The 26,953-nt window shown below is 42.8% G+C and overlaps 1 protein-coding gene across 5 annotated transcripts in view; it reads left to right on the forward strand.

Annotated features, from left to right (window-relative positions):
- The window catches only part of RNF19B (ring finger protein 19B), a 43,373-nt gene extending 17,396 nt beyond the window's left edge, over positions 1–25,977 (forward strand). For 2 of the 5 annotated variants that reach the window (XM_082379133.1, XM_082379134.1), the window contains exons 6-9: positions 705–845; positions 1,791–1,998; positions 4,778–4,909; positions 5,942–6,757. In XM_082379133.1, the coding sequence (XP_082235259.1) occupies positions 705–845; positions 1,791–1,998; positions 4,778–4,909; positions 5,942–6,398 (938 nt within the window). In that variant the 3' untranslated portion in view covers positions 6,399–6,757. Of the gene's footprint in view, positions 1–704; positions 846–1,790; positions 1,999–4,777; positions 4,910–5,891; positions 6,758–7,753 lie in introns of those variants that run through there. The other 3 variants (XM_082379137.1, XM_082379136.1, XM_082379135.1) reach the window with 3 other exon arrangements.
- Positions 25,978–26,953: the final 976 nt, after the last annotated feature.

The following is a 26,953-nucleotide window of genomic DNA, read 5'->3' on the forward strand; positions in this document are numbered from 1 at the left end:
TTTCACCTTTCCTCTTCCTTCTCCACTTGCCACGGAACCCACAAAACAAAATTACTTTTGATTTGCTTAATGCCTCACAGTATTTTGGGAGGCATGAAGGTGTGTTTTAGAATAATAATAATATAATATTTTCTGAGACTCTCCATGTGCCAGGAGCAGGTCTGAGTGTTTCGCCTGTATTAATTTATTTAATCCTCACAGTAGCCCAGTTGTAACAGAAAGGTGCAGTAATTTGCCCAAGGTCGCTTAGCTGGGACATGAATTAAGGCAGTCTGACTTCAGAGTCTGGGCTTTTAACAACTAAGCCATTCTGCCTTCCACAGCAGCAAGATTTTGGAATTAACACTCTGGGGGGATCCTAAACCCTAGGAGTCACTTATTTAATGTTTGATTATTGATTGGTTCTTGGATTAGCACTTCAGCAGTGAATGGAAGGGGGGAAGTGAAAGCAACATACATTTACTGTGCTGAGCACTGTACGTACATTGATCATTGGCAACTCTAGGAAGATATGTCCAAGGTTATAACAGCTGGTGAATTGGAGACAGGGTTCTAATCCAGGCCTTTCTGATTCCAAGTCCAGTCATCATTCTGTCTTTCCTTGGCCCTTTATAAAGTGGTTTGTCTATGTTCAGCCCTGGGAAGGAGAATTCAGGGCAGCTGCAACCTGATGGCCTGCTGACATGTTTCCTTATCTTCCCCAGGTATTGGTGTCCCTATTATGCTGGCTTATGTTTATGGGGTTGTGCCCATTTCTCTCTGTCGTGGAGGTGGCTGTGGAGTTAGTACGGCCAATGGAAAGGGAGTGAAAATTGAGTTTGATGAAGATGATGGCCCAATCACAGGTAAAAGGAGAATTTTAATTTCCCTTTGAATTTATGGAACACAAGATAAAAGTCAGTAAAATTCAGCACATTTTACAGGGAGATTGACATTGGATTATGTTGGCTAATGAGCTTTATAGGAGGTAAAGTATTTTTAGCTTTTCATTTCTTTGTTCCAGAGTTATTAGGTTAATTCCCCTGGTACTTGCCTCTGTGTGGCAGGTACAAACTAGTAGGACTCCAAGTAACTCTTAAGTATGCTGGTAATAGTAAATTACATAATTATAATTATAATAAAGTCTTATATCTGCATGGTACTTTATAATTTTCAGAAGACTTACACAGTTATTATTTTCACTTGGCTTTTACAACAGCTCTGAAGAGAGAGGGCCAGGGCTGTTATTATCCCCAATTAATGGAACCTATTTAAGCCTTTGTCTCAACATCTGTTAAATGGGTTTAAGAGCTTCTGCAGAGCTGGAACTATAGCAAGTCTTCTGACTTATACTTTGATGTTGTTTCCACTTTACCATATTAACTAACCTGGGACACAGAGATCCCCAAAGGTCTTTCAAACTTCCTACTAGAGTCAGCACACAACCTAAGTGTACTTTGAAATTTTCATGTTTAATTAGATGACATCTATAGTGTAATGGAAAGAATAGGAGACTTAGAATCAGATTGTAGTTTTGTGTGACTAGCCACAGACAAGGCATTTAGTTCTAAGCTTTCGTTTCCTCACCTAAAATTGGGGCTATTAGTTCCTAGTTATTGGGAAGATTACGTGTGAGCATATGTTAAAACACCGGATATGTGGTGGCTGCCTGTAGTAGCTATTCATTAAGTGAATAAATGAGTATTTTTCTACATGAATATTCTCTACTCTGAAGAGTCATTGCAGGAAAATGCCAGACTCTGTTTTGATGCTGTGCTATCATCAATTGAGATGTTTGGTTCCATCCCCAGTGGCAGATGCCTGGCGAGCCCTCAAGAATCCCAGCATTGGGGAAAGTAGCATTGAAGGTCTAACTAGCGTATTGAGCACCAGTGGAAGCCCTACAGATGGACTCAGTGTTGTGCAAGGTCCATACAGCGAAACAGCCAGCTTTGCAGCCCTCTCAGGGGGCACACTGAGTGGTGGCATTCTTTCCAGTGGCAAGGGAAAATACAGCAGGTAAGCAATTTCTGACAGAACCAGCTGGAATTATAAGAGGTAACATATCATATTGAGCCATTTCTCTGTGCCAGGCATGTCTTATATAGCATCTCATTTTGATTTAATCATCAATGGTGTTTTTTTGTTTTGTTTTAACTTTTACAATTAGAAAATAGGCTAGAAAGGTTAAGCGACTTAAAAGTTCTGTGTTTCTTCCCACTGCACCATAGTGGCTCCATATAAAGAATAATTTTTTTTTTTTTTTCAACACAATAATCCTGTGTTCCTGGCCAATCTCTCTCTCTGGTTTTTTTTTTTTTTTTTTTTAAATATTTATTTATTTATTTTGGCTGCGCCAGGTCTTAGCTGCAGCACATGGGATCTTTAGTTGCAGCATGTGAACTCTTAGTTGCAGCATGCATGTGGGATCTAGTTCCCTGACCAGGGATCGAACCTGGGCCCCCTGCATTGGGAGCACAGAGTCTTAGCCACTAGACCACTAGGGAAGTCCCAATAAAGGATAATCTTGACTTCAGATCCTCCCTCTACTACATTAGGCTGCCTCCATCAGGAAGGGGAAGCATGCATTTTTGTAGAATTCCCAAGACTGTGTCCTCCATTAGACTTATCACTGGCTTTTAGTTGAACAGCCGTTTATACTGTATCTTGTTGGCTTATTGGTGCTGTGATCCTTAAAACCTTCCTATTCTGATTCCCATTTGATAGATAAGGTAAATCAATTCCATAAACTTGTGTTGAGAATATGCAAAGCTTTATGACTAAAAAGGTTATGACTTGGTTGGTCGTTTTACCAGTTAGGAAAAACAGAACATATTCAGAGGAGCATAGCAGATGTTACATGAGAAGCAGTTATTTGAACGCACTGGAGAAGAGAGCCCTAGGGAGGGGTAAAGGTGGTACAAAACAAAGTAGGGAGGTAGGGGAGATGCTTGCCTTCAGATATCTGAAGGGCCTTGAACTGGAAAAAAGGATTAAGAGTTCTGCCTCATGCCAAGAGATAGATTAAGACGATTTGGCAGAAGCTAGAGGGAAACTAATTTTGTTTCATTATAGAGACTATAGGAAAAATCTATATAAAGTCCAAAGAAAGGATGGATTACATTAGTAGATAACTGACCTGCCTATCCCTGGAAGTGTTTAAAGTGAGACCAGAGGGCCATTTAGCTATTAGAAGGAGTCAAGCAACAGATGGCAGATGGACTGGATCCCACACCTGAGTGCTTGTCAGTTACTTGGGAGCCTTTTAAAAGTAGATGTCAGCACCCTATCCCAGAATTAATAAATTAAAATCTCCCAGATTCTCTCCTAATCTCCTAGGGATCTGTGTTTTGAAAAGGTTCCCCAGGTGATTTTAGCATAGCCATTGCACAGACTAGCATCTGCAAACCACCTAAGGTGATAGATGGCCTTTGTAAAAGGCCTCTTCCAATTCTAACTGTGATTCTATGGCAGAGCTGAAACTAGGACCCAGGTCTCTGACTCAATGTACTTTCCATTGCACTGCCTCATTTTCCTGAGCCGTGGCACATTTTTGAAGGGCATCTAAGACTGGAGCAGCAGAGCAAAGACTCAGGCAGCAGGATGGAGGTTGATTGAATGTGCAGCTGCAGGCTGCTTCTGACTTATCTGCGTTTCATGACTCTGGTTGTCTCTTGTTAGGGGATGCCGCCTGCACATGCTGGAGAATTCACTGCTGTGCTTTCTTAAAACCAACACCCCTGTAAATAAGCAGACATAATTGGAGACTGACTTGCTGAAACTGCAACTTAGCCAGTCCAGCTGTTCCAGTTCTGTGAAAGCCTTTTATAGGAAGTGAATGAGTCAGATGGGTTTGACTGTGAAACCCATTATGAGGAAATACTTAAGTGTGCAACCAAATGATATTGGAGTCAAGAAAGGAAAAGCTATGGGTCCTCTGAGACACCATTGGGAAAGTTTGCTGCTCTTGTCGGAGGTTGACTCTTATTATGTCCTTTAAGCTCATAGGCTGGGGGTAATTTGATTGCTAAATGTTTAAGTTCCTAGTATGTGCAAGACATGGAGGGTAAAGTGTGAATGAGGTGTGGTCTCTCCTTTTTTGGAGTTCACAGATGAGTGGGAAAGAGGTACATAAATTGATTTAATAAATAGGTAGGTGCTGTGGGAGCACTTAGCAGGAAGTGACTGGTTTGATAGAAGAATGAAGGGAGATGATACTTCCTTTGTTGTTAAGGACTGAGTATGAGTTTGTCACATAGAGAAAGGAAACTTTCAGAGAGAGGGACTAGCATATGCAAAGCCATAGAGGTATAAAATGTGTATAGGTGCGTAAGGAAAGAAAAAAATTCAGTGTGATTATGATTTAGGACCTATGGTGAGAGATGGAACTGGAGAGAGAGCTTGGAGGCATATCAGTAGACCTTAAATGCCTGTTGGCAAGAGGGAGCCAAGAGAGGGCTGTTAGAGTGATCAGGTTTTTGTCCACGTTGGCACTGATCTGGAAGTTGTTTGACTTGGACTTAGGGCTACTGGAAAGAGCCCAATTGCAGTTACCCACTCGGGAGCTGTTGAGGGCCTGAATTTAAACAGTAGCAGTGGGGATGGAAAGGAGGGGACGATTTCAATAGATAAATTTAAGAGAGAAGATGTGTGGGCATCTGTTTGAGCTCTTTGACATTTGGAGACGATCAGATCAACTCAATTTGCAAGAGAATAATGGAAGAGGCATGTGCCAGGAAGCAGACTGTCTCAGAATACCCAGGTCTCGCATTAACTTAAACGTCCCCTCTTTACACAGGTTAGAAGTCCAAGCCGATGTCCAAAAGGAAATTTTCCCCAAAGACACAGCCAGTCTTGGTGCAATTAGTGACAACGCAAGCACTCGTGCTATGGCCGGTTCCATAATCAGTTCCTACAACCCACAGGACAGGTATGTGAACAGTCAGAAGCCTAGGAGAGGTTGCATTTTTTTGGTTGGGTTTTGGCCTTAGAAGCTCAATGCCTCATGTTAGGGCTCTGTGTACCATCTAGTGTGATACATAGTGTGTATACCCTGTGAATTCATCAAGCAAGTTCTTGGTATGGGAGTATTTGGCATCTCTTGATTGATTTTTCTTGTTAGCACTTGATTTTTAGAGGTTGTTTCTTTCTTCCTTTTCTTTTTCCTTTTTTTTTCCTTTTCTTTTCTTGGCTATTGCAACAGTGTAATTATTCACATGGAACTGAAGAGCTAGATTGGTGTCCACTGATGTATGTATGTGGCTCTATGGTTTCTGCTCTCATGTTGCTCTTTGCTTGATGTGGCTCCTGTAGCCTATTTCTCTTTATATTTGAGAAGCTAGTGTATCTGGTATGGTGTGACTGCAGCACTCCCTACTGGAGAGATTCTGGTTTCTTCTAATTGTGGCAGAGAAGTAAAGAGCTGTGACTCTTCTTTCACTTTCATATTTTGAGTAAGATAGTGTGAGGCTCTGAACCTTAGTTGAATTTTGGAAGCTCATTTTTAGTTGTTTAAAGAAATTGGCAGAATAACTATTAAGGACCTACTGTATAGCACAGGGAACTCTTCTCAGTACTCTGTAATGACCTATATGGGAAAAGAATCTAAAAAAGAGTGGATATATGTATACATATGTATAACTGATTCATTTTGCTGTACAGCAGAAACTGATACAACATTGTAAATCAACTATACTCCAATGAAAATTAAAAAATAAAGAAATACAGAAATTGGCAGAGATGTTTGTGTTTGTGTGCGTATTTTAAATCAACGAAAAGCTCTAATTGTTCTTCTCCATCTTATTTGAGTGTTAGGTTAAATTTTATTTTCTCTAAAAGTGAGCTCTATTCTACTATTTACCTATATTTTCGGACTTTCTAATCCTGAACCCACAAACTGCTTTTACCAACAGGTATAGCATGACCCATGCATGATTCAGCAAAGTGGATTTTGTCTCCACAGAGAATGCAACAATATGGAAATCCAAGTGGACATTGAAGCCAAACCAAGCCACTATCAGCTGGTGAGTGGAAGCAGCACGGAGGACTCACTCCATGTTCACGCACAGATGGTGGAGAATGAAGAAGAAGGTGGTGGTGGCGGCGGCAGCAATGAAGAGGATCCCCCCTGCAAACACCAAAGCTGTGAACAGAAAGACTGCCAGGCCAGCAGACCTTGGGACATCAGCCTGGCCCAGCCCGAGAGCATCCGCAGTGACCTGGAGAGCTCTGATACGCAGTCCGACGATGTGCCAGACATCACCTCGGATGAGTGTGGCTCCCCTCACTCCCAAGCTGCAGCCTGCCCCTCAACACCCAGAGCCCCAGGTGCACCAAGCCCAAGTGCCCATATGAACCTCTCTGCCCCAGCTGAGGGGACGACTGTCTTGAAGCCGGAAGATGCAGAAGCCAGAGTATGAAGTGGAATAAATGCTCCTGTTCTGAGAAGCACACTTGTAACTGCATCTTTTGGAATCTTTTTGTGGGGGCAGGGATTTATGTATTTTATTTCAGAGATTCTCTGGTCACAGGTTTTCCCCAGGGAAATTCTGAGAAATTTGCAATTTCTTACCAGAGGAAACGTGGAAACTTTGCCCTTAGTTCCATCCCCCGTCCCCTTTGCCCCCCCACCCTTTTTTAGTTTTAATTTATTGGTTAAACTGATGGTGGCAATCTGTGAGGTGTGTCAAAGAGTGTACAGATGGATGTGTGTATATTGTATGTATGCTAACATATTACTGAAGGACACATTTTAATAAAGATTTCTGTCGTAATTCAACTCCTCTCATTTTCCTTGGCTTGGATAGTTCTCCAGAGCCAAGTGTTTGAAACAGACCACTACATCTTTAACAGTCTCTAGATCTAAGCTTTCCTAATCCCAGGGAAGAAGGATGGTATTCTAACCAGACTGCAGTGGAGTCATCTGTAAACCAATGACTCCTAGTATGACAGGAAGCAAAGCCAAGCTTAATTTGGACTGTGTAGTCAGACTGAAGAATTAGCTGAGTCAGCCAGATAGAGAAGCTGGAGATTAAAATGAGCCTTGTTTGCCCTCTAGAGGCAGCTGTGCAGTTTTCCTATTAAAGCTTTATTTACCCCTTTCTGCATTATAGTCACTATTAGAAACGTGCTTCAGAGGAGGGAAGGGGTATCAGTTCCAGTGGCTCTTCAGAAATCCCAGTGAATGTTGCATGGTTATAAGTTGGGGAACAGAGTATTCTTACTGGATAAAGAAATGTACCTATTCTGCATGATCACCAAGCAATATCCTAGGTGTTTATTATGCTCCCGGGTACACATTCCCTGTTCCAAAAAACTCTCTAGTTTTGCCAATCTAGTTTAAGTAAGAGGGACTAAGGAATCTGACTAGGATTTGTAATGAAAGGAGAGAGGAGGCATGCCATCAAAATCACAACATATTTAATTTTATCTGATCTTATAATTTTGTCAGAATTGAGCTAAGTTAGTGCTATTTGGGGTTTTGGCTGTGTCTAGAATAATGGCCTTAGAAATCAAAGCTCATACATAGTATAGCAGAAAAATTAAAAGATTCATGAAACCTGATCTGAGATTCCAAATCTGGCAGTAATTTACTCTGTGACTGTGTGAGTCAGTTACTCTCTCATGCCGCTAATATCCCCAACTCTCAGACAGTATTTAAGGAGCTTCCAATGCCAAACTTCTCTGTCACTTTAGGCCTGGGCCCAGAGGAAGAATTGAAAACATCCTTTCCCTGAGGACCAGATGGCTTTCTGTTTCCTTTCACAGATGCACCTGCTCTTTGTCTTCCTGGCCTGTGCTTTACTACGATGAGGATGATGAGTCTGGACAACAGCCATCTTGGAAGATTCTTATATCTTGGGCACTGCAACCAGACTTAGCACATTGCCCTGCACCTGGGACAGGAGGTGCTGTTAGTGGACTTTGAAGAATGACCTTTGAAGTGGTCTCGAGAAGAATGACCAAGAGGGTGTCTTTGTGTGAAAAAGGGAACTTGTTGGGAAAAGGGGCAGACTGTATGGAAATCTCTGAAATGCAAATTATCAACTCAAGACTTGCATTTCTCTTGAAGCAGCATGAAGAGAGCAATTAACTTGGATAAAATCAAGGAAGTCTTTTGGAGGGGCAGGAGTTTGCAGCCAAACCTGTATTTTTATCTAGGCTCCAGTTCTTACTGCTGCGAGAGTTGGGCTACTTACTCTGAGTGTGTTTACACTTAGCCAAAGTGGGGATCATAATCCTAATTATGGAGTTGTAAGGATTAAGTGAGATGGCGTACTGAAAATGCTTTTGTTAAAGGCCCATATTTTTTTTTCTCCTGCAGGAATAAGAAGAAATAAGGGAGGTTATGGGTGCCATCTAAAAAAAGCCCAGAGCTCTAGACCAGAGGCTATGAAAAACTAAGCTGCTTCTAATCCTTTGCAACACTGTTGTATCTCCTAGACATTAGATGAAAAGGCCCGTCAGCACCACCTGGAGGAGAACATGAGTAATGCGTGGGAAAAGTTGATTATCCGTTTAGAAAATGGGGAAAGTTTAATTTCTTACTTGTACAGCGTTCATTCATTCTGAAATACCTACTACGTTTTAGGTATAGGACGCAGCAATAAGGAAAACACAAAATTCCTGTTCCTGTGAAAGTCACACTCTAGTGGGAAAAGACGGTCAGATGTATAATCTGGATGAGGATAAGTGCGATGAAGAAAAGCAGGGAAAGTGGAAAAGAGAGCTGCTTTAGGTGGGTACTATGGGCCTCTCTGATAAAGGTAACATTTTATTAGAGTCTTGATGGAGTGAGAGAGAGCCATGTGGATTTCTAGGGCAAGAACATACCAGACATGAAAAATAAAGTACGAAGGCCCTTTGGTGGAGCATCCTTAGTCTGTTTAAACACACACACACAGCATAGAGGCCTAAATGGCCGGAACAGAGTGGACCAAGGAGGAGAGTAGTAGATCAGGTTGAAGAGGTGGCTGAGGACAAGATTGTGTAGATTATCAAAACAACTCTGCAGACAATGACATTTTAGGTTACTCTGAGACCAGGAAGAGAGGTAATCTTCAAAGCCAGACAGATGGGGTGTTGTGGTCAACTTTAAAAGTGGCTAAAACTGGGAGAGGGCATGTCTGGTCACCAGTCCTACTTAGATAGGCCAATGGAAAGAAATTTGTGGAAGTGCTAAATGGATACTTATTCATTCTGACCTCTTTCTAATGTACTGTCTTATACTCTAGAGGCTGGAAAGTTAAAACAACATGTCTCACACTTCCTTGCAACCAAGGTTCTGAATGTAATTTATTTTGCCAGATGCACAAACAAGGATATGGAAGGAGGAAATGATTCAGGGGTCATCTTCAGCAACTTTGTTGTTCCTGCAAAAGTATAGAGCCCTTAGGTTTCCCTCCAGTGGTATTCCAGTATCCATCAATAGTTGTGTGGATGTTGAAGGGACTCCTGATCCATAAATAACCGTTCGTGATACATGTTCTAGTAGTCAGCCTCTGCTGGCCTCCTGGTTCCTCATCTTCCTGATGGTGGCAGAGGTAGTGTCTCCCATAGTGGACCGATCTGGGAGTCTTTCCTGGAGGTCCAGCCTAGAGCCCATTTGCCCAGCTTTCCAACTCCTTTGTAAGCACCTAATTTACATGTACTGAATTCTACTTAAAATAGGTGGAAGGGTTTTGTTTCCTGCAGTTACTGAACCCTAACTGATATGGTATTTGGTTCCAAATTTGGTTATAGACAATAGGCCCTCAAAGATGGGATTTTTTTTTTTTTTTTTAATTTATCTTTGACTTCGTTGGGTCTTCGCTGCTGCGCGCGGGCTTTCTCTAGTTGCGGCGAGCAGGGGCTACTCTTCATTGCAGTGCGCGGGGTTCTCATTGTGGTGGCTTCTCTTGTTGCAGGCTCTAGACGCACAGGCTTCAGTAGGTGTACCACGCAGGCTCAGTAGTTGTGGCTCGCAGGCTCTAGAGCGCAGGCTCAGTAGTTGTGGCGCACGGGCTTAGTTGCTCCGCAGCATGTGGGATCTTCCCGGACCAGGGCTCAAACCTGTGTCCCCTGCATTGGCAGGCGGGTTCTTAACCACTGCGCCACAGGGAAGCCCAAAGATGGGATTCTTGATTAGTTATGACTAAGTTGGATTTGAAGGAAATGAGAATCTAGTTGCCATTGAAAATGGTAAGGTAGTAGGCAAAGATGACTTACATCTGTGGTCACATTAAATGAATTGTCTTTTGGATAAAAGACTTTGATAGACCAAGTGGCTGCCACAACAGACCATCGTGTAAGAAATGAAGACTTAAATGGTGGTGGCTTATGCTAGAGAGATTAAAGAAAGAAAATGAAAGGCTCAAGAGTTTAAAATTTTCAGCTCAAAGCTGTCTCTTGTAGCCACAAGGCTGATGTACATGAAAATCAAGGAGAGATTCTGGGTTAAATTCTTAGCTTACCAGGTCTCTTATATGAAAATTAGGATGTTGTTTAGGAAAGAGTAAGATGTGAAATGGGGACATGTGAGTAGATTTGGGTAAATCCTAGTGTTCTGAACCCACAGACTACAGTTAGCTTCTCTTACCAGCAGAAGCAGCCCTCCTCCCTCCTTCCCCCGTTGATAGGGCTGGTCCTGTCTTCCCCCGTTGATAGGGCAACTTACCTGCGGTAGTTGCCTTGAAAGGGAAGGCTTTTGTGTCCCTTCTCATGTACTTCTCATGTCCCACCCACTACCCCTTATTGCTACCAAATCTGTGACTAGAGTCAGATCCCAGTATGCTTCAGAAAGGCAACCACAAAATCTGACCTGAGAGAAAGAAAGGTTACAGAATTGTGAGATTTTGCTAATTTGAATCAGCAGCAACCTGGGGAATGTATGTGGACTGGATTCTAAAGGTATTAGACCAGGAAGAAAAGAACATAATTTTATTTTCATTTGGGTTGAACTTATTAATATGGGCATGATAGAGATTCTGGAATCAGTATACTGACTTTAGCAGCTAAGAGTAGCTCTTAGCTGGTTGGTTGGATGAAACCTGGACTTAACAGTGGTCTACACTCAAATTGAAATGCTAGAAATTCCTTAGTATAGCGTTAGAAGATGAATCCAGAAACATATGAAGATAGAAGTGTTGGTGTAGATTTATCATATGTGTGACCTACTCGTCTCCTAATTTTGCCCTCTAAAATTGCTCAGAGGACATTCCTTTCACAAAGGAATTGGAAAGTACATAGATAAAGGGAACACCATACCTTGAAAGTGCTGTAATGTATGTCCTCTATAGTCGGAAGTGAAGCTAAGAGGTGCTGCCATTGAAATGGAATCCCTGATATCAGTAGGTATGACGGAGATCCTGGAGTGGCAGGGGCCAAGGGGCAGTACCAAGGCAACAGAGCAGGAATACTTGGTTTGTATACACAAAGCAAAACTCCAGGTCTGGCAAAGAGAGGCCTGTTTTAAGTCACCAAAATGGAGAGTTATGGACACTCACTAAATTCTCAGACCCAAAGCCCTTGAATAAAGGAATGCTGAGTACCCTGGAGAAAGCACCCAGCAATATTACCATAACTAAATTGTAAATTTTCTAATCTTCCCCAAAGGAATCTTAAGTCAATTAACTATGTTCCTGTGCTTAGGGAAATGGAAATACCCAGGCCTTTAGGGAATACTTGGAAACTGACCCTAAGCCAGTACTAATCTCAAGGGACCTAAAAGGTCTTTGTGGACCACTAGTTAAAAATAGAAGCCTTTGGGGTGTTATGGGTTGAAAATTCATATGTTGGAGTCCTAATCCCCAATACCTCAGAATGTTACCTTATTTGGAAATTGGGTTGTTGCAGATGTAATTAAGATGAGGTTATACCAGAGTAGGGTGGGCCCCTAATCCAATATGATTGGTGCCATATAAAAAGGGGAAATTTGGACAAAGAGTCACTCATACAGGGAGAATGCCATGTGAAGATGAAGGCAGAGATCGGGATGATGCAACAGAAGCCAATGAATGCCAAAGATTGCCAGCAAACCATCAGAAGCTAGGGGAGAGGCATGGAACAGATTCTCCCTTACAGCCCTCAACAGGAACCAACCCTGTCAACACGTTGATCTTGGACTTCTAGTCTCCAGAACTGTGAGACAATAAATTTGTAATGCTTAAGCCAGCCAATTTGTGGTACTTTGTTATGGCATACCTAGCAAACTAATACACAGGGATCATGTAACTTAAAAGGAATCTTGGCCTGTATCTATCTCACATATTCATCCTGTGGTTATTTCCCAGTTCCTGTAAGCACAGTTGTAATAGATGTATTTGGCACCTGGCAGAATCTTCACATTGACCGGTAGAGTGAAAGCTATTGTGGTAAGAAGAGCAGAGGAAAGCCCCTTGCACAGTCCTCCACCAGAATCATAAGCCAGAAGAAATAGTGCATCCTGAGGGCATGATAAATATTACCGCCACCATCCAAGACTGAGAAATTCCACAGTGGTGATCCCTATCATATCTACATTTAAATTATTTGCCCGGTAGAAGACTTGACATGTAGCTGTTATTTCAAATATAATCACTTTGAAGCAAGTCAACACCTGCCCCAGCACCTGCAGCCATGCAACTACTGACCTGGAATATGCTTTTTTTCTCTAACCCAAATAGCAGAAAACATGAAAAGTAGATTACTTTTACCTGTCGAGGTCAACAGTACCACTTACTGTCCTACCTCTGGGCGGTATCACCTCTCCAGCTCTGCTGAAATCTAATGTGCAGGCACTTTAGTCATTTCCTATTTCCCAGAACATCACTCTATATGTGATGGCATGTTTTTGGACATAAAAAGCAAGAAGTAGCAGGTATCTAAATGCCTTGGTAAAACACAGGTGTTCTGGAGGATAGGGGATAGTCCCTGCGGAAGCTTAAAGGAACTTTCAGCTCCATGAAATTTTTCGGGATCCAGAGCAGGAGTCTGGAGGATGGCAGTTTATCTAAAGTGATCGATGAGCTGTACACCCCCCGCCACTAAGAAAAATCCTGAGCATTTGGTGGATTTCTTGATTTTGAAGGTAGCATACCCCATTTGATTATGCTGCACTGACCCGTTTTCCAAGTAACCCACAAGGGCTACTAGCTTTGATGGGCCCAGAGAAAGAGAATGGTCACCAGTTGGTACAGGCTGCAATGTAAGCAGTTGGAATTTTATGACCTAGCAGATCCAGTGGTGTGCAAAGTCCCTTGGCAAATGAGGCTACTGTACACACACTGTGGCAAACATCCATAAGAGAAAAACAGCACAGGGCCATCAGATTTCGGAGTCAAGCCAGGCTATTTTTGGCATTGGCAATTCTTTTGAGAAGCTGATGTTGGCTTACAGCTGAGCCCTGCTCCATGTTCTGGAGGGACCAGCTGGGCACTTAATATCAGATCAGATCCCTCCCACCACAGAGAAGACAGGGATTTGTCCTCACTGGAAAAGACACTCAAGATATGAATTGTTTCCATGTATGCCAAGCCTAAAATATTCATAAAGAATAAACTTTAAATGAGAAAAATAACAATTATCAAGCCAAAGACATCCATCCCCCCATTATTCTAAATTTGACTATATGTTCACTTTGAGAAGCATAGTGGTTAAGAGGGCAGACAACAGAACCAGAATGCCTGAGTAGGAATTCTAACTCCACCATTTATTTAAGTAGCTATGTCCTTGGGCAAATTATTTAACCTTTCTGTCTCCGTTTCTTCATTTGGGACTATGAGGATTAAATGAATACATATGACAGTGCCTGGCCTGTAGTAAGAGCTATATGGATTAGCTAGTGTCATCCTTTTCATTTATTATTATCATGCTCATCATCATTGTTACTATCCATGAACTTACTGAATGTCTATTCATCTTATAGTATTCCACACAACACTGCCTCTCATCAAGTGAGGCAATGGGCTAAGACCCATGGGATCATCCAAAGCAGCTGGCCTCACACAACAGTCAAATGGCACTATTGGAAGACAGCATCTCATGCAGTGGAAGTTCTGTCCTATAGGATGAGGTATACGTTCTGAAACAGTGACCTATATATAACCCATTCACAAAAGTTTTGCTTCTTGCCCCTGTGACTTTGGTCTTTGTTAGTTTAGAAGTCTCAATACCCAAAGGAGAAGTACTTCCACCAGGGCACATAACAATGAGTCCATTGAACTGGAAGTTTTTGGCCACTTGGGGCTCCTCATCCACTGAACCAATAGCCTAAAAGGGGGCAATTGTGTTAGATGGAGAGATTGATCCTGATTATCAAGGGAGATAGGTTTATTGTTACTCAGTGGGGGCAAGAATGAGTGTGCCTGGAACTTAAAGGGTGCTCTGGGCTACTTCTAGTACTGCTGTATGCAGGAGTCAAGGTTAAAAGGCTATTCCAGGGAAGGCTTAATTCCTTTAGGAATGAAGATTTGGGTCACCACACCAGATAAAGAGCCTCATCTGGCTGAGATACTGGCTGTGAAAATGAACTTCATAAGTAGTAGAGAAAGATATTTATGAATATAAGTAATTCCTGAAAGGTGGAGAGATGAGAACTATATTAGCATTTCATATTTTTCCCTTGCTCTGGTATGTATATATTTATAGATATCATCCCATTTCTTCCCCTCCCACATTTTCCCTAGTATCATAAGGTGTGTTGGTAAGTTGATCAGTTAATCATTAGGTTGCAGGTTGTTGAGACAGGATGGTAACTGAACTGGAATAAATATCACCCAGAGCTGGATACATGGCTAATGAGATTTTGGATCTCTCCTTTTAGGGAGGGTGAAATTGTATAGATGTGGTGAATTGCTTGTCAGCATCCATTCCAATCTCTTTCTCATAGTGCCAAGGCCAGAGTTAAATGCTACACTTCCCAGAATCCCTTGCAGTTAACATTCTGCATGCAAATTAGGGTCTATAAATTGCATCCATTTATATAAGAGTTGGGAGGAGAAAGTAAGGCAAAGGCCATCTCCCAGCTGTGTGGTTGTTGCTTCATGTTTGTGGCAACCTTGAGTTACTTCAGCAGCATTCCAATGTCCAAGCACTAGTTTCATGAGGTTGAGAAGCAGTGGTGGCAGCAGCAGAGGTAGATTTCTGATCCCTGGTCCTTAGATGGCAGCCACATGGTGTGTGTGTTTTTTAACCATCTTCTTTCTTTATGGAGATATAACTCACATAACATGAAATTCACCATTTTACTTTTTTTTTTGGCCGCACTGTGCGGCATGCAGGATCTTACTTCCCTGACCAGGGATCGAACCTGTACCCCCATGCAGTGGAAGCGCGGAGTCTTAACCACTGGACTGCTAGGGAAGTCCTGAAATTCACCATTTTCAAGTGTGCAACTCAGTAGATTTTAGATGTATTCACAAAGTTGTGCAACTATCACTGCTGTCTAATTCCAGATGATTGCCATCACCCCCCTGAAAGAAACCTATTATCAGTCAGTCCCATTTCCCCCCTCCCTCCAGCCCTGACAACCACTAATCTACTTTCTCTATGGAATTTGCCTATTCTGGACATTTTGTATAATCATACAAAATGACTTTTGTATATGACCTCTTTCACTCGGCGTAAGGTTCTCAAGGTTCATCCATGTTGTAGCATGTATCAGTACTTCATTCCTTTTTTCTTGGATGAATAATATTCCATTGAATATTGTAAGGATTTTGTATGGATATACTACATTTTGTTTATCCATTTGTCAGTTGATAGATATTTAGATTGTTTCCACTTTTTGGCTATTGTGAATAATGCTGCTATGAATATTGATATACAGATATCTTCAAGTCCCTGGTTTCAGTTCTTTTGGGTATATACTCCAGGAGTGGGGTTGCTGGATCATATGGAAATTTTATGTTTAATTTTTTGAGGAACTACCATCCTCCTTCCATAGAGGCTATACCATTTTACCTACCAGCAATACACAAGGGTACCAATTTCTCCACATCCTTGTCAACACTTGCTATTGTGTCTTTTTCATTATAGTTATCCTACTGTGCATAAAGTGGTACCTCATTGTGGCTTTGATTTACATTTCTCTAATGACTAATGATGTTGAGCATCTTTTCATGTACTCTTTGGCTATTTGTATATCTTCTTTGAAGAAATATCTAGTCAAATCCTTTGCTCATTTTTAAATTGGGTTGTCTTTTTTATGGTTGAGTTATAAAGACTTCTTATATATTCTGGTTATAAGTCCCTTTACAGATATATGATTTGCAAATACTTTCACGCATTCTGTGGGTTGTCTTTTTACTTGGTGTGTTCTTTAATGCAAGAATTCTAGTAGCAGCCGCCTAACTCATCACCTTCATGATTGTGCCAGTTAGCAGCTATTCTGGGGTCTTGTTCTGGAAGTCATTCCTGGAGCCCACTCCTCCAGCCCTCCCAACTATTTTGTTTAAACCTCTGATTCCCTGTATCAAATCCTTTTCTGCTTAAAATAGAGTGGTTTCTGTTTCCTGCAACTGATCCCTGACTAGTAAACAGCACAACTTGAAAACTTCGAGCAAGGATGTGACGTGTCATTTTGCTAGAGCTGATGTGCAGCCAAACTATAATAATAATAAATTCCTGGAAAGTCAAATTTGGACACACCTTTGCCAATCCCTTCATTTGTCAAATGAAGGAAGGAAATGGAGGCACAGTGAGGAAGACACAAAAACCATGAAGCTGAGGACCTGCACCTCCCTCTCCCATCTCCCAAGGCCAGCAGACCTGAGCTGATCTTGCTTCATGAAATCAGCGGGATCTAGGTCACGTAAATCCAATGAGGCCAGCCCTGCCAACCTTACTGCAGCTGATTGGACACAGGATTTGGGCCCAAGCCAAATGCTGCTGTGAACAACATGGATGTGATGGAGGCCACACACCCGTGTGAGGCCGTCTGGTATGAGAGACGTAAGTGCTAGGAGCACATCCAGAGCACGTTGCCAGATCATTGTTCCTGTTCTCCAGGGACCTGCTTGGGGCCCCTGAGATGGCTTCCCCTGATACCTCACATCCTCTGAGTCCGTACCATGGCCCCCATTCCTGAAAGTCATCTGAACACCTGAAGAAGCTAGGAACGTACCCAGCCATGGCCACTGATTTTCTGGAGATCGAAGCCTGTTCGAAAAAGAAGCAGGCCGCAAACCCCGATCTGGAATTCATGCTCTTCCCACTCCAATATGGCTGTACCTCATGCAGACATGAGGGAGAGGGCTTCATGAGTGGAGGGTGACAAAGAGAGAAGACTGCTGGTTCTTTGTGGCTGAATTATCAGGCCTGAGTTGTCATCACAAGGATCCAGCAAGGGCGGGATAACCACCCCTCCTCTTACTTTTGTGCGTCTGCCTTTGTGAGTGGCTTGGGATATAGTTCCAGCTCTGGATACTGCTTTGTCATTCCTTAGGCACCAGCCTTTGAGGAAATCCACTCATTGCTCACCATATGTGGACAGCTGCTCTGTTCAGGCTCTGTGTCAGGGCACAGAAACCGACACCCGGAGACAGACCCAGGCCCTGGAGATGGAAAATCACCAATGAAAAAACGCTTCTTGAAATCATAGATATGAATGAAAGGGAAATTGGCCTTCTCTTTTCATAAACCTTTAACCAGTGAGTGCAGGAACGGAGCAGCCAGGAAAGGGAAGAGGAGAACTGGGAATGAAGGAAATGATGGGGTGAGGATTTCAGGAAGGAAAACAGGGTTAGCTGACATGTGAAACAGGTCAAGCTGGCCAAGGGCTGGATTTGTCACAGGGGAAGTAACTGGTAACTTTGGAGACAGCAGTTTCAAAAGATGGCAACAATAGAAAACTGATTTCGTTTAGTTGAGGTGTGAGTGAAAAGTAAGGAGGTACTGCTAAGAAGAGGAGTTTGTCTTTTTTTAAGTACAAGAGATTCAAGCATGTTTGGAGGCTCAGGAGAAAATAGGGTAGAAATGGAGAGAGTGACAATATAAGAGAAAGGAAGCTATTAGATGGTGCTTTGTCTCTAGGAAGATAGAGGGATGGGATCAAGGGCACAGGCAGAGGGGCTGGCTGTGGACATGAGAAGGACCCCCTCTGCTCTCAGCTTGGAGGGAGGTGGAGACCACCATGAGATCTAGTCTCCTTCCCCAAAAGGGATAATCTTCACCATGAGAAGATATAAAATGCCTGCCACAGAACAGATGGTCGATAAATATCAAGCCTTTCCTCCCTTCCCTGGCGGTGCAGTTTCAGTCCCCTGAGGCCACATGTGACGTCACTCTGGGGTGTTTCAAGGCTAAAGAACACAGCTCCAGCTGGAGAAATTAAACGCAATCCCAAGCTTTTCTGGAATTCTAGGGGAGTAGAGGCTGCTTTCTCCTGAGGTTCCAAAGCTGGGAAGTTGTAAGCATGGCTCTTCCTCTACATGGACAGAGACTGCCTGATACTGAAACCAGCACAGACGAAGGCAGAGCTGAGAAATGGAGCGAAGACAAGAGACAGAGCACCTTTGAACATACCAGATGACATTGGGGTTTTTTTTGTTATTGTTCTTGTTGTAGTTTGGCCACGCCACGTGGCTGGCGGGATCTCAGTTACCCGACCAGGGATTGAACCAGGGCCACAGCAGTGAAAGCATCGAATCCTAACCACTAGACCACCAGGGAACTCCCTATGTGACATTAATGCCAGGACCTAACCACGCCTAAGGCCCCCAAACTTTCCCAGAACGTCATCCAACAAATTCCTTCCCGCTACCCAAAGCCCATTTCTGTTAGGATTCTGTCACCTGCAACTGAAGTTCTGACTGCTATGAGAAGTGGGGTGTTGCCAGTGATGCCCCTAACATGTGGAAATGGCTGAGTTGAGGTGGGGTACAGAACAGTGAGGATTTTCCAACTGTTGCGAGAATCCTGGGATTTTCCATTCCCAGGAGGCTAGGAGGTCAGCATTCCCTGAGATGCAGCTTCAAGGCCAGGGTCTCCTGAAGCTCAGACCATGTACCTGACGTAGGTGGGATGCTTAGGGGACTTGATAAAAATTCATCAGGGGGTTGTGTGCGTTGGCTATTTTCCCAAGCCTTGAGTTCAGAGTCAAAGGGATAAATTTTGCAGAAAGAATAATGAAGAATAAAAGCTAACATTTCTGAGGCACTCATCATGTGCCAGGCTCTCAGGGCTTTACACATATTAACTCATTTAATCTTCACAATAACACAAAGAAATGGGTACCATTGTTATTCCCCATTTTACATTTGAGGAACTGAGGCGCGAAAGAATTTGCCCAAGATCACAAAGCTAGACAGGGATAGAGCTTGAATCCGGGCAACATGACCTCTGAGCTTATGTACCTACAGCTTTGCTAAGAGAGATAGCCTGTAGCCAGCAATCCAAGCTGATGCAGAGTCTGACGGTCACATGCTTTGCAAGATTGAAAAAACTCATCTATTCACGTCAAAGCTAAAGTGAGTGGGAATAAAGGCAGGGAGGTAGGAAGCCCAGCCCCTCCCAAACCCTTCCTACCTGTTCCCACTAAGAGGACAGTGACCCTATGTAAAGAGCCTTCCACTGGGATGCAGCCTAGTGGTCAGGGACAGCCAGCTGTGCCTTGCCCCCATGCCTGGTGTTCACAATTGCCTCAAGGCAGAGGTGAAGCTGGAGGCCCTGAGCTGAGGACTGGGAGGTCCTGTTGCTAAGACCCTGCATACCAAGATCAAGGTCTAGATTTAGGGACCATAATTCATCATTCTTCTGACTTGGTTATTAACTCATGGAGTTATCCAAATGTGAATAGCCAGAAAACTTACACAGCTTTTAAGGGAGTGGTTCTGTGAGAGAAACCCAATCCTGGCACGTGGAATCCTGTAATTGATCAACCCCAGGGGCAATGTCTTGGCCCCAAACAATACCAATCGGAAAGCCTCAAAATTCTTCCAAGATGTGGCCACAGTTACAATGGTTAGATGAGATTCCCCCAACCTGGCAGAGCAGCCAGACTGGCCTCATTTTATCAAAGCAGGGAATCCTTGCTGTTCTCACTCTGCAGGATACAATACACACCACGGACCACTGGGTGTTTTTTCCCCTCCTCTCCTGTTCCAAATGGGATTGCTTATTTATAATTACCTTGTGTTCCCTTCATCAATGCACCAAGGTATTAGGGGCTGATTAACTTTATTGTTTATCTATAGCAGTGTTTCCCAAACTTTTTGGTCTCAGGATCCCTGTACACTCTGAAAAATTGAAGACCTGAAAGAGATTTTGTTTATGTGGATTACATTATTGATATTTGCAATATTATAAACTAAAATTAAGAATTAAAAATAATTATTTATTAAAAAATAATAAACCCATCAATGTTAAAGTAAATAATACCCTTTTCAATGAAAAATAATTACATTTTGCAAATCGAAAACATGAGTGAAAAGAATGACATTGTTTGACATTTTTGCAAATCTCTTTAATGTCTGACTTAATAAAAGGCAGCTAAATTCCCATATCTGCTTCTTTATTCAATATGTTGAGATATGTGGTTTTGGTTGAAGTACAGAAAGAAAATTCAGCCTCACACAGGTATATAACTGGGAAAAGGAGGCGTATGTTAAAAGGATTTTCAGATAATTGTGGATATTCCTCTTTGATACTCTACCTAAACTTGACAAGTCATAGTTTTGTAAAATTTAGTTTCAGTGTGGAATCTGAAACCATATCTGTCAACTTTCCATTACATTAAAATACATTGGTCTATCTTGCACTTTGAATTCATCCTTAACCTGTGCATGATTTTGTACAGTCGTGTGTTGGTCACTTGGAAAGTATTGATTGGTTCACTGAGTTATACAGATCTTCCAAATGTTGACACATTTCATTATACAATATAAAAATCATATATGTTAATGTCACCACTAAAAGTCTTTAATATTGGGAAGCTGCTAAGCTCACGGCAGTGGAGACCAATTTTCCAAACATCTAATTTTCACTCAAAAGCTCAAATTTTATCTTTGGCAGCAAATATTGTCAATTTTTTTCCCTTGAATTGACAGGCTCACTTCCTTCATTTTAGAGAAAATGCCTGCAAAAAAACCTACATTTCCATAACCACAGTATGTCTTTCAATCCTTCTTTCAAGTAGAAATGGTGCTCATGAAAAAAAGCAGCTAGTTCATCTTGTAACTCAAACAATGGCACAGGTGCTTTTCCTGGAGACAACCATGGTACTTAGGCAGACGGCAGAATTCTTCCCATTTTGTCAAAATATTTAAAAGAAGTATACTCAAGGGTAGAGAGTTAATAAAGTTAATAATATTTACTGTTTCATCAAGTCATTCTTAAGTGAATCTGGTATATTTTTTTTTTGCTGTGTGTGCACAGCAGTGACGGATACAATGACTACGAGGGTATCCTGGAGTCCCTACCTTTCATAGTGCTAAGGGGACGGCTGTTTGACCCACCATTGCTTTTCCACCATCAAAACTGGAAAATAACATCTTAGAATTATGATAAAAATAGTTTTGACTTCACAGACTCCCCGATAAGGTCTTGGGGATCCTCAGAGGTTTGCAGACCACACTTGGAGAACCACTACCAATGCTTTATTCATCAGTTAACAAATATGTATCATGCATCTACCATGTCCCTAAATAACACCATTCCAGGCCCTGAGTTTTGAGTAGTGAGCTTTATATGAGTTACTTAATGCCTCTGCTCTCATATGGCCTACATTCTTGTAGACAGAGCAGAAAATTAATATATAAATGAACAAGGTTATTTCACCTAGAGAAAAGTACCTTGGAAAAATAAAACTCTGTACTCCTTGAACATTATATAGTAATGAATGTCAATTATTTCTCAATAAAACTTAGGGGGAAAAAGAAAAGAAAACTGGATAATTTAATAGAAGGAGGCTTTGGGGTAATTTACATTCACGGTTCAATATGGTGTCCACTAAACCCTGTGTCTATTTAACTTTAAATTTTAATTATGTAAATTAAATAACTTAGTTTCTCAGTCATACTAGCCACATTTTAAGTGTTCGGTAACCACATGTGGCTAGTGGCCACCCTATTGGACCATGCAGGTATAGAGCATTTCCATGATTACAGAAAGTTCTACTAGACAGCACTGATTTAGACAGACAGAGAAAAGATTTGAAGATTTGAGGACAGAGTATTGAAGGCAGAGGGACCAGCAAGAGCAAAGATCTACTTTAGTGCCTTGAAAGAAAAGGAGGAAGAGCAGGTGGCTGAAGTGCAGTGATTGAGAGGAGAGTGGTAGGATGTGGTATCAGAGAGATGAGTGGGGGGACCTCGGCATGTTGGACATTGTAAGCTGTGGTGAAGCCCTACATAGGCCACTAAAAGGAGGTGTTTATTTTGTTTTGTTTTTAATTTATTTTTGGCCATGCTGCATGGCTTGCAGGATCTTAGTTCCCTGCCCAGGGATTGAACCCGGGCCCTTGGCAGTGAGAGCACCACCAGGGAATTCCCAGGGAGGTGTTGATATGACCTGATTTATGTTTTTGAAAGATCACTCTCTTTGCAGTGTAGAAAATAGATTTTAGGCGTAGATGTAGAGGGGCCAGTTAGGAGGCTACTAGATGCAGGGAGTGGCTGTGGAGATGGAAAGAGGCTGTTTGATTTAAGATATATTTTGGAGATAGGATGACAGGACTTGTCGATGGAGAGAATATGGAGAATGAGAAAAAGGGAGGAATCGGAAATGCGTTTTATGTTGTTGGCTTGAGCAACTAGGTAGATGATGGTGCCATTTATTGAGATGGGGAATACTGGAGGAAGAATGAATTCAGGGGAGTGGAACTAAGGGCTCTTCTTGGGTATATTCAGTTTAGATGGCCATTAGATGACAAGGAGGCATTTGGGTACACAAGTTTGGCATTTGGGTACACAAGTGGTCAGAGATGGAGATATATATTGTTGTTACTGACATTATCATTGACAAGTTGATAGTATAAAAGCCAAGAGACTGGATGAGATCACTCAGAAAGAGGGTGCAGATGGAGAAAAGACCTTTGCCCAAATTCTTAGGCATGCCATCATGAAGGGTCAAGAGAGTGGAGGCTCTTAAGAAGCTGAAGAATTGAGAAGGTAATAGAGAAAGTAATCTGGAAAGATAGGAGATAGGTGTCAGGGAGTAGGGTGCTGAAACGTAAGGTCTTAGAGGTAGTATAGTTACTGAAGATGGCAAGGTCAAGGGTTTGACCTTAGAATGGGTAGTTGAAAACTACCATGTGGGGTCTTAGCAACAGGAACTCCCAGTCCTCAGCTCAGGGCCTCCAGCTTCACCTCTGCCTTGAGGCAATTGTGAACACCAGGCATGGGGGCAAGGCACAGCTGGCTGTCCCTGACCACTAGGCTGCATCCCAGTGGAAGGCTCTTTACATAGGGTCACTGTCCTCTTAGTGGGAACAGGTAGGAAGGGTTTGGGAGGGGTTGGGCTTCCTACCTCCCTGCCTTTATTCCCACTCACTTTAGCTTTGACGTGAATAGATGAGTTTTTTCAATCTTGCAAAGCATGTGACCGTCAGACTCTGCATCAGCTTGGATTGCTGGCTACAGGCTATCTCTCTTAGCAAAGCTGTAGGTACATAAGCTCAGAGGTCATGTTGCCCGGATTCAAGCTCTATCCCTGTCTAGCTTTGTGATCTTGGGCAAATTCTTTCGCGCCTCAGTTCCTCAAATGTAAAATGGGGAATAACAATGGTACCCATTTCTTTGTGTTATTGTGAAGATTAAATGAGTTAATATGTGTAAAGCACTGAGAGCCTGGCACACAACAGTGCCTCAGAAAGACCCACTGCGTTGGGTCTTCATTGCTGTGCGTGGGCTTTACTCTAGTTGCGGCCAGTGGGGGCTACTCTTCGTTGCAGAGCGTGGGCTTCTCATTGTAGCGGCTTCTCCTTGCGGACCACAGGCTCTAGGCGTGCGGGCTTCAGTAGTTGCGGTGCACGGGCTCAGTAGTTGTGGCTCACAGGCTCAGTAGCTGTGGTGCCCGGGTTTAGTTGCTCCATGGCATGTGGGATCTTCCCAGACCAGGGATCGAACCCGTGTCCCCTGCATTGGCAGGCGGATTCTTAACCACTGTACCACCAGGGAAGTCCCTGTTTCTTTTTCAAGATTGTTTTGGCTTATTCTGGGTCTTTTGCATTTCCATATGAATTTTGCGATGAGCTTGTCAATTTCTGCCAAAAAAAAAAAAGGCAGCTTGAATTTTGGGGAGAATTGCCATCCTACCAATATTAAGGCTTACAATCCATGAACGCAGGATGTCTTTCCATTTATTTATGTCTTCTTAAATTTCTTTTATGTTACTGATTTTAAGCAGAAGAGTGACGTGATCTGATTTATACTTTAGGAAGATTACTCAGTAGTATGAAAAAACAATTGGGGGAAAGAGATGCTGCATGAACAAGGACAATAGTAGCAGAGACAAAGAGGAAGCACTAGTTACAGAAATATCTATGATGTAAATCGGCAGGACTTGACGATTGACTTTACGTAGAAAGAGAGGAAAGTGTAAAGAATGAATCCCAGGTTTTTGGCTTGGGTACCTCGTGATGCCACCCACTGAGATAGAAAATACACAAGAAGCAGTAGGGGGTAAAATTTGGTACATGTTGAGCTTGAGGTGACTGGACACCCAGGTGGAGAGGTAAGATCATTGGATATTTAAATCTGATCCTCAGGGGAGCTGTCTAGTCTGGGAGAATCATCATATAAAAGGGGAGCCATGAGACTACATGAATTAACCAATGGGACCCATAAAGGAAGCAGCAAGGATACAAAGGAATACCAATATTTAAAGGTTGAGCTGATGACAAAAAGTCTACAATGGAGACTGAGAAGGAACAGCCAGAGGTAGGAGGAAAACCGGGAAGGAGATGTGTTACAGGAGTACGGAGAGAGTGGCTGATAATAATAAGTTAGGAACTGAAATGCTTCATTGGATTCAGTGTGGTCAGAAGTCACTGGTGACCTATAAGAGGGCTCTTCCAGCAGAGGGCTGGACCGCACTGCTGTGGAGTGTGGAGGAGGTGGTAGTTGAGAAGATGGAAACAGCATGTAAGGATAATTCATTTCAGAAGTTTGGAGGGGAAGGGAAAGAAAGTACAAAAGCAGTAAGTAGAAATGTAAAGGGAGCCAAGGGAAGGTGTGTTTTTTTAGGATAGAAGAGACTTGGGTATGTTTATAGGCTGACGGGAAAGACTTGGCAGAAAGGAAGAGGATGAGGGATGAAGTGTGGTCCATGTGGAGCTGGAGGAGTGACTGGGAGAAGGAGCAAGGTGAGTGGATTTAGAACAGTGCTTTCCAAATGTTAACATGCATACTAATCACATATCTCAAATCTCCCTTCTTCTTTCCATCTTCATAGCCACCATCCTGGTCCAAGTCCCCTACATTTCTCATTTCTCACCTGGACAAGTGAGCTGGCCTTCAGATGCTCAACCTTGTGATGTAGGCTTGGTGGTAAAGAAGCCAGGAGGGGCTAACTGAACAGAAGAAAGGAGAATGGGCTGGTGGCCTCTGGGAAGTCAGAGGATGAGGCCATGGGAGTCAAAAGACCAGCATGGTGCAAGAGAAGTCTTTGTGGGGTGCTCAAGGCTGGGATTTCAGAGGGGACCGTTCAAGGCATGAACCCGGAGAGGATGGCTGGGGTCATGATGAAGGTCACTGAGGAGGTCAAGGAAGAGTACTGGAGGGTCCTTCACGTGGATGAGCAGGGCAATTTGGAATGACTGCCTCAACAAAATCTGGAAACCCAAGTCCTTGATAGATGGAAGGGGATGGCAGAGAGGGCAACAGATCAAGGTGATGAGAAGGGGTGGCAGAGTAAAGCCGGGAGTCAAGAGTCTCAGAGAAGGAGAAAATTACATACGCACATAGGAAAAAACCCTCCAAAATGTGAATGCTGATTATCCGTGGGGATAGGGAGGATTATGAGTAGTTCTGATTTCTTCTCTATACTTTGCTGTTTTTTTCCTCTGTTTTCTACAATAAGCTTTAAAAAAAAAAAAAAAAGAAAGAAATGTAAAAGATAGAAAATATACAAAGAATAACAAACTCCCCATTCACACCATGTAGAATTTGTCATTGTAAATATGCCTAAGTCCCCTTCAACCCCCTCCTCCTCTCAGCATGATCACTTGGCTTTTCGTTTTATGTATGTGTATGGAAAGACACAAAATTGAATATGGTAGGGTCCGTGTGTGATTGTTCTACTTAGAGGGAGGAAGTATTCTAATAATCAGGGAGGAAAAAGCCTTTCTCAGGTGAAGAGGACTTGCACAGGGACTGGAAGCCTGAACCCCCTTCCCAGCTGAGCAGCCTGGCGGGGAGGCCATGCCCTCGGAAGACCCAGAGTCCAATTGAAGTGTACTGAACCACACCTGGTTGTTAAGTGTTCCAGGAAGAGAGAGAATTTCTATTTGTATTTCTCTGGCTAGGTTTCAACCAAGTCTCATATCTCTCAAGTCTTTTTATTGCTCAGAAATCTGGGAAGGCAATCACTATCTCCATTTGACAAATGGGGAAACTGAGATCTGGGGAAGGGCTGTGAGCTGCCAGGGTGTCACAGTGAGTTGGTGGAGCACAAGGGGCTAGTGCTGTAGCCTGGGGTTCTTTCCAGAACCCCAGAACCCTAGCCAGTGTGCAAAAGGGTGAGGCGCAGGCAAGGGACACTGGACAACTCAGACGAATGGACTTTGGCCACTTGACAATAAGCAAAGAGAAATGGCAATAACTTCAGGGCGCTAAGGCTGGGCCATGGCTGGGAAACTGTGTCAGAAGAGAAACAGGTGGGCCGTTCCCTCCTCAGAGGCCCCAGAGAGTAGGCCCACTCCCTGGAGACTGTGGCTCCCCTGTCCCCCACCACACTCAGGAGCAGCCTTCACAGTTAAACAGATCTGGATTCAAGTCTCAGCTCTACCAATGATACATGCTGTGTACTCTTTGAAAAGCCCCTTTACCTTTCTGGGCCTCAATTTTCTCATCTGTAAAAT

Source organism: Balaenoptera borealis, assembly GCF_965194805.1.
Source record: "Balaenoptera borealis genome assembly, chromosome: 1".
In the NCBI taxonomy this organism is placed as follows: Eukaryota; Metazoa; Chordata; class Mammalia; order Artiodactyla; family Balaenopteridae; genus Balaenoptera; species Balaenoptera borealis.